The following is an 8076-nucleotide window of genomic DNA, read 5'->3' as shown; positions in this document are numbered from 1 at the left end:
TTTTTTTTTTTTTTTTTTTTTTTTGGCTATTGTGGCCAGACCCACTAGAGAGAATTCAAGTAAATATCATATTTTATCGTTGTTATTTAATTAATTTTTATATTCACATTATTTTTCAGGAGCTATATTAATTCCAGCTCAGGTACGTACGTTTTCTTCGAAGGAGTTCTACTACATCATTCTACGGCTCAGGTCAGGTGTTATGATGGTTTTAAGACAACATTGATGATGATGATGATGAAATGTTTGAAGCTCCCAAAAATCATACTGTATGATGCATTATTTCGTTTGAAGCTCACGAGCATGCATGTATGATGATCACAACTACGTGCACCGTGAGATCTACTCGCGGTCCATGCATGGTGCTTCATCCGCAGTCGGTTGTACCTAACGGGCGAGGTCACCATATCGAAGGGAGTTCTTTGGCGGGGAGAACCTTCCGTTCCGTGGGACACTGCTGGTAAGAGAGCTCTACCGGAGAAAGATTCAGCGGTTAGGTTCTCGGCATTGCAATTAACGAAATGTGAGTGATTCATTCAAGAGGAAACAGTTGAGTGATTCATTTAAAAGGAAACAATATGAGCGGTTAGGTTCTCGGCATTGCAATCAACGAAATATGTTTGTGTCTGAACACAAGGATATCAATGATTCATTCAAAAGGAAACAGTTCTGGAGAAACTTAAGATACGAGTCATGATTACAACTGTGAAGCATCTAAAAGAATTTTGTCAAAAAATCATATTTTCCAAATTATTCCCCCTTACATATATCTCCATCCATGTATCTTATAAACGGTCAAAGTGTTGACGTATGTGCTAAAGAAGATTTTATTGTTACAAAATAGGGGAATCGATTAGTAGTCTTTCAGAAGAGAAGCACATATATAGGTAATGGCTAAAAATTTGAAAACTCTGTATTAATCATATATAATATATATTGTGATTTAAATATATGTTTTGTTCAAAATTTTCCATATACAGTATGTTCAAATATTGACGTAAAAGAAAAATCATGAGCGGTCTTAGGGCATGTGCATCGGTGGTCTTATGGACCGTCCTTCGTAATTAAGGGATTTAATTTAAAGGTAAATGTTATATTTATGGAAGATACGTTCCTTATTATAGGACGTTGTTTACTCCGTCCGTCCGTACACGTGGCTGGCGTTGAGAGTTTTTTTTTTTTTTTTTTGGGTAGGGGAAAGGAAAAAAATCAAATGTTCCAGATCATTTTTTTTCTCGACTTTCTCTCTTCTCTCCCTATCTCTCTCGACGGCGACTTGTTTTGCCGGCGAAAGCATCCGTTAATTTCGTCAGACGAATCGATCTGCGGTTAATTTCCGTTGTCGGCAGAGAACAGTGGTTAAATGCTCGAACGAACGCTGGGTTCTATTCAACCGCATTGCTCCAGTTTACGATAACGTTTGAATCTATCCCTTCCTTTGGTCTTATCTCCTTCTCTCATCTTTAAGCTTTTCAAAATTATAGCGTTCTTAAATGGGTTTTGTAGTTGAATGATCTCTTAAGCTTAGGCCAGCATCGAATTTGGAATGGAGTGGGTGAGATAGTTTTCTATATATCTCTCTTTTTTTTGTGTCTGTGTTCTGTGTTTAATTACTCTTCTCAAATTCCTGATTTTGGGTTGTTTTAATTTGAAAAACTAGAGCAAAATCAGGAGATAACGTTCTTGATTTGTGTTGTGGAAGTGGTAATTTAGCGTTTCTCTTGTATGAGAAAGTTGGTTCAACTGGCAAGGTTTGTGTTTCTTACTTAGTCTGGTTTGTGTTCTTGAAATGTGGATTTGTTTTAAAGACTTGGTAATATTTATTATAGGTGATGGGTTTGGATTTCTCATGTGAACAACTAGCTGTTGCAGCAACTAAACAGAATCTTAAAGCAAGGTCTTGTTACAAGTGTATAGAGTGAGAACTGGTAAAATCATGCTTGTTGTTTGTGTTCTAACATCTCTTGATGAATGACTCAAAAACTGATATACGTTTTTCAATGTGTTTATTAGGTGGATTGAAGGTGATGCTCTTTGTATATTTGATTTTTTTAGCAAAGGTTTTTGTGCTATGCTTAGTTGTTGCCTCCTGTTGGTTTTCAGGTTCAAGAGTTTCCATACTTGATTTCAATAAGAGCAACCAATCCGTTACTACGTTTATGCAGGTGCTTGTTTTTACTATACAGACTGTGATGTGTGATTTTTTGCTAGTTATACTTTGAGGAAATAATTTGGTTTGGTGGTTTGGTTTTGTTAGGATTGGATGATTGACAATGTAGTTGTCCCTGTGGCTACTGTTTATGGTCTTGCAAAGGAGTATGAATATCTGAAATCTTCAATCTACGGGTACCTAACAGGTTCGTTCTCTGTTGATACCATATATGTTTTTTTCATTACACGGCACAGCTGATATTTGTGTTTGTAATCCGCTTTGTGACATTTTCACCTATTGTACAGATCCAAACTTGAAAGGCTTATACTATATAATTATATCTCTTTGTAAATCCGATTCAAAATTGATCTCTTTTGCTCTAATTCAGATTGAAAGATTCTGTTTGTTTCGAACAACATCCATAGTTCATGATTCTGTTTGAATTGAACTTACCTGTTTTAGATTGTTGGAACTTGGAAGCAGACATTGTTTGTTGTTGTTTTGCTCCTTCTCTTGACTTTTATGAGTGTTGTTGTCATTACTCAAGATTTTAACATTATTAATTTAAATAATTAATTTTTTTAATTTAAAATACTATTATTTTTTCTAAAGGACCAATTGTTGAGGGACACTAATGCTACTATCAAACTTAAGAAACTCTAAAAATAAGATTAATATAATTAAAGGACAAAAATTTGTCCCACACCGCTGCACATGCCCTTATAGACCACTAAAAACTGATGTTTAAAAGATAAAAAAAAAAACACTATAACAACATGTGGTCGAAATTGAAACATGAGCAGAGAAACACATGGACCAGATTGATCAATTAACGAAGCAACAAACGTTTCGATGATTTAACAAAAAAAAACAAAAAAATAAAACAAACGTTTCGATGATTCGATGATTCGACGATTCACGTGACGTGACTTGGAAAAAAATATATTCCAGTTTGACATAGTTGTTATCAAATTTATAATCACATTTAAAATAATCTATGGATGAAACTCCAAAATTCTGAATTAACAGAAGTTTCGATGACTAGAATGGCTTAAAATTCTGAATATTTCAACGTAGAGACTCTAAAATTTTGAATGCACCAAAAAAAGATGGCTAGCCAAAATCTGAAAGGTCCCAATAGTGGGCTATGTTATTCGTATTTTTATGACTTGGTTCGTATATAAAAAAATTTAATTGGTGTAAACAATTTCATGTCAAAAAAAACTATTTCAATAGATTTTATCTAGTAAGAACATTTGATTTGTCAAAAAGATTTAAAGCAAAGCAAAGTATTTTCAATAAAAAAGAATTAATGGTTCTTTGCGGCTTTAAAAATGAATTTCCCTTTCTAGTCTATACTATTAAAGCAGAAGTATTCTCTAGAGTAAAAAATGGACCATGACTTGGTTTTGGTAGGTTTTTCATTAAAAATGATTAGAGAATCACAAAATTTAATCTAATTAACCTATAGTCTCGATTTCTTTAAATGACGAAAATACCCTCGGTCGATCACTTAAAAAATTGCCGGGTCGAGACGCGGATCCTTACATATCCGACTACAGAAGGAAAAAAACCCGCGGATCTGTTTGTACTTCAGAATAATATTTTTCGGATCCAGTATATTATTTCATTCAAGATTAGTTATTTAAGATCCCAGTTATTCGTTATAGACAAACACTCTGATTTCATTTTCCTTTAAGGTATTTAAATGAAAACCATAAATTTTAATTACCAAAAATTCGGATATTTCCTTAATTACCGAGATTGATCTTAACAGATAATCTTTTAAAAGAAATATTTAATGATTCAGTTAAAATCTTTAAAAACGAATATTCAAGTTACCAAATCTGAGCTTCGTTAACAAATGCAGCGAGAGAAGAGAAGCTGTGAACATCTCTCGAGCATCATTCATTACATCACTCAATATAATCTCCAACGCTCTGTTTTCCACAAACCTGGCAAACTTTGATCATGACTCGGTCTCGGAGACATCTCACGATTTCCATAACGTGGTGATTCGGATGATGGAGATCGCCGGAAAACCAAACCTCGCTGATTCCTTCCCTTTTCTTGGATTTCTTGACTTGCAAGGAGCTAGAAAAGAAGCGAGGCTACTTATGCACAAATTGTTTAGGGTTTTTCAAGGATTCATCGACACAAAGAGAGCATAAAAAATGCTTGGAAAAACAACAATGATATGTTAAATTCTCTTTTGGATATTGCTCAAGACGAGAAGTCAGAACTCGATGATAATGATATCAAACATCTGCTTCTCGTGAGTCTTGGTACAATACATACCAAACTGCATGGCTTCTATATACATGTTCTTAATTAAAATTTAATATGTTTGATAGGACTTGTTTCTGGCGGGAGTAGACACGAGTTCGAGTGCGGTGGAGTGGGCTATGGCGGAGTTACTTCAAAACCCTAAGATGATGGTGAAAGCTCAAGAAGAGATAAGACAAGTGATAGGGCTAAACAGCACCGTCCAAGAACTGGATATCGTTAAACTACCTTATTTACAAGCAGTTGTGAAAGAGAGTCTTCGTTTGCATCCGCCTGCTCCTGGATGTGGCAAGGTGCTACTCTCTCTCTCTCTCTATTAAGCTTTGTTTAGTCACCAGTCTCCCTATTTCATAATAGTTTTAGTTAAATCATTGAAAAAACTATATACAAGTTATAACTACTTATTTAGCTATTAATGTGTGACGTATATAATCTATGATTTATTTCAGGCTGGGTCGGATTGGCTTTTCATTTATCCCGAGGGTATTCGTAATCTCCTACTACATGCAAAATTCAAATACAGTTATCCCGTCTTGCACATTACAGAAAATGGTAAATCATAGTGTTTAAAAGATCTTTTTGGAAATATATTCTCGAGTTTTCTAAAACAAAAACTAGTGCAGACAGACTAATTATTTCATCGACGAAACTCCTCGCTAACGGTAGCTAAGTTAACTAATCTATCTTATATATAAGACCTAATCTTCTTTATTTACATGCATATTCTAAAATATTTTGATATTTCATATATATGTATGAACAGGAATCACACCTCTAGCTACTTTGTTTCATTGGGATACTCCTCAAGCACTTGAAGATGAATTAATATAATTTGACTCTAACGTTCGGATCAATGAATCTAACATTTGCATGCATAAACCATCTTTCGGTGATGACTTCAAAGATTTTGCGACCTTGTGTTTCGAAGAATTTGAGTACCCGTGTAAAATTGTGGGTCACAACTAAACGAGCCATGGGTCTATAGTATTGGTGGTTACGACACGGGAGGAAAAGCTCCCGGACGAGTGCCTCCAAATACATGAACGACGCAGCGCGGTTGCTGGAAAATCTGACCTCGAGGTTTACACTGTTAGTCACAACCTACTTCTGGCTCACGCAGAAGCCGTTGAAGTCTTAATGAACAGTCCAAAAGTAAGGGAAAACAAAAGTTGGTTTCTTTTGATAAGCACTCATATATGTCTTTGTGGACAAATTTTATTATATATCTATTCATAGCGTCTTTTTTTGAATCAAAGTGTTAAAGATGGCAAGATTGGTATCGCTCATTGCCCCGTATGGTTTGAGCCTTATGACTCGAGCGACCCTGATGATAAAGAAGCATGTGACCGAGCTATGGAGTTTAATGTTTGGCTGGTGAGCGGATTTCTTTATAACATATAAGGGAAAACCACATGTTTTGTTGATTTTCTAACATTTTTGCTGTATCTTAAATGAAGAGGCAAATGGACCCTACGGTGTACGGAGAGATTACCCTGAAGTCATGGAAAAATCGATTGGAAAAAGATTACCTACATTTACCGCAACCCCAATCCAAGAAGCTGCGAGGATCTTTTGATGACTTCGTTAATTGGAGTGAATTATTATACTGCTTTCTACGTGAAAAGTATTGCTGAAGTGAACCATGACACCCCTAATTGGAGATCAGACGCACGCATTGAATGGAGGAGTAAGCGGAATCCCATAATACTCATATCATTTTAGGCTTTGTATTCGTTCTTTTGGTTCCAATCATTTTGCTACCGGTTTCTTTTCTCACAAGTTTTCAATTTCTATTGCTACAGAAGAAAACAAAGCATAAGACACATTGGGTGCGAGAGGTGGCTCAGAATGGGACCAATTCTATACCTACAATATATATAATTTATGATCACCGAGAAAGGTAATACAATTTATCATAAGGTCTTTCAAAAAGTTTATTACTCAACTTTATATAGGTTAGGTTATATTAGTTTACTAACTTTTTGGTTAAAATTGTTCAGGGCTCTGTGATATAGATTACGAGAACAAACCGAAACTTTCTAATTTGATGGATCTCCAAAGGACAAAGTACCACGAGAAACATCTCCAAAGCATTCCAACAAGCCATCCAGTAAGTGTAATCTTTAAACGAAAATACCCCATTCAGTTTTCTTGGCTCACAAGAAACTGTATTGTGTTGAAACCCTACTTAGTTTCTTATTGATGATGATGATAACTGTTGTGTTGCTCAGGGAGGATGGGGTTGAAGTCGAAGGATACTTTGCATGGTCGTTATTAGACAACTGTGAATGGAACGCAGGTTTTGGAGTCCGATACGGGCTGATTCTACAACGGACTAAAACGGTTTCCAAAAATGTCAGCGATGTGGTTCAAAGAGTTCTTGAAGAGAGAAGAAGAAGTTGAAGATTCAGAGGAAGAAGAGTACGTGTTGAAATCTGCAATGAACAAGAAGAGATTCTTAATAGCAAATGGTTTAGCTTCAAATCAAACTCTGCCTAAGATGATGAATCTTCTAAAGTTCGTTGGACAAAAAAAAAAAAAAGATAAATAAAATCAAGTCGACCTCCACATGTAACATCATTATATATATGTAACCTGAAAATTTCTTAGAAAGATCGTCGAGTACCACATATATATGATTATTCTTATTTAATGCAATTCCTACCCATAAGAAATCTATACTTTAAAAGTTCAGTGATGATGTTGACAACATATTAACATTAATTAATTAAAAGTTGTAGGAAATCAAGCATATATATAGAAAGAAAGAAAAAATCTCAAAACATAAAATATTTTTTAGGAACAGAGGTAATATATGGAAATTTTAGTTGATGTCAGACTATATATATCATTTTTAATTAAAACTTTAAATGAGAAAATTTTAAGAATTTCTCGCCCATATTTTTTTTTTTCGCCAAAACTTCCAGAAGTGTTTCTACAAAACATATATGATTAAAAACTCTTTTTTCTTTTCAATGATAAGGACAATATTTTTATTTATATTGCAATATCCGTCACCCTGGGTTGACAAATAGAATAAAGAGGGAGGAAAGAGGCAAAAAAAAAGATATTGTGGGACCCATGTCCAGTGAGTGTTATGGCGGTTGCGAGCGAGGCTAATATAGTCAATTTCAGCGTACTCATGCAACATGTGCACTGTGTGGTTCTCTCGTCGATATATACTCAGTCCTCGCATTTTCACCATCGTTCCTCTTTTCCAATTCCTTTAACTTTGTATCGATTAAATTTCTAATTATTAAGTTTCGTTTCATCTTTTACAACTCCGATCGTGTAAGCTAACAGCTCTAGTCGGTGATTACATTTCACATCCATCGTGTAAGCTCGGTCTCGATCTCAATTTCTTTGATTTTTTGTCATCTTAATTTGCGTTTGGGTTTCGATCAATTTCTTTGATTTTTTGTCATCTTTGCTTTTGGGTTTCGATCTGTTCCTGAGTCTGATTATGATTCGATCATGCAGGGAAAGTATTCGATTGTTCAAAGCATGATGTTTAGGTCGATTCAAAAAATTATTTCCAGCTCCACTGATCGATTCGGAATCAAACGATTCCTGGGTAAAGTTTCCTTCTTTTCTCTCTCTCCCCCCCTCTCTCTCTCTCTCTTTTTTTTTTCACTCTA

At 35.0% G+C, this 8076-nt stretch overlaps 1 protein-coding gene and 2 pseudogenes across 1 annotated transcript in view; all 3 read left to right on the top strand.

The window, feature by feature from the left end:
* Positions 1305-2681, top strand: LOC104789813 (annotated as a pseudogene).
* LOC109132956 lies at positions 3262-4790 on the top strand (annotated as a pseudogene).
* The window catches only part of LOC104788379, a 2289-nt gene continuing 1876 nt past the window's right edge, over positions 7664-8076 (top strand). Inside the window, exons 1-2 of the mRNA XM_010514128.2 lie at positions 7664-7774; positions 7919-8012. Of these exons, the coding sequence (XP_010512430.1) occupies positions 7943-8012 (70 nt within the window). The 5' untranslated portion in view covers positions 7664-7774; positions 7919-7942. The remainder of the gene's footprint in view (positions 7775-7918; positions 8013-8076) is intronic.

Source organism: Camelina sativa, chromosome 5 (assembly GCF_000633955.1).
Source record: "Camelina sativa cultivar DH55 chromosome 5, Cs, whole genome shotgun sequence".
NCBI lineage: Eukaryota > Viridiplantae > Streptophyta > Magnoliopsida > Brassicales > Brassicaceae > Camelina > Camelina sativa.
Note: the sequence above shows the minus strand (reverse complement) of the source record. Positions and strands in the feature narration are given on the sequence as shown.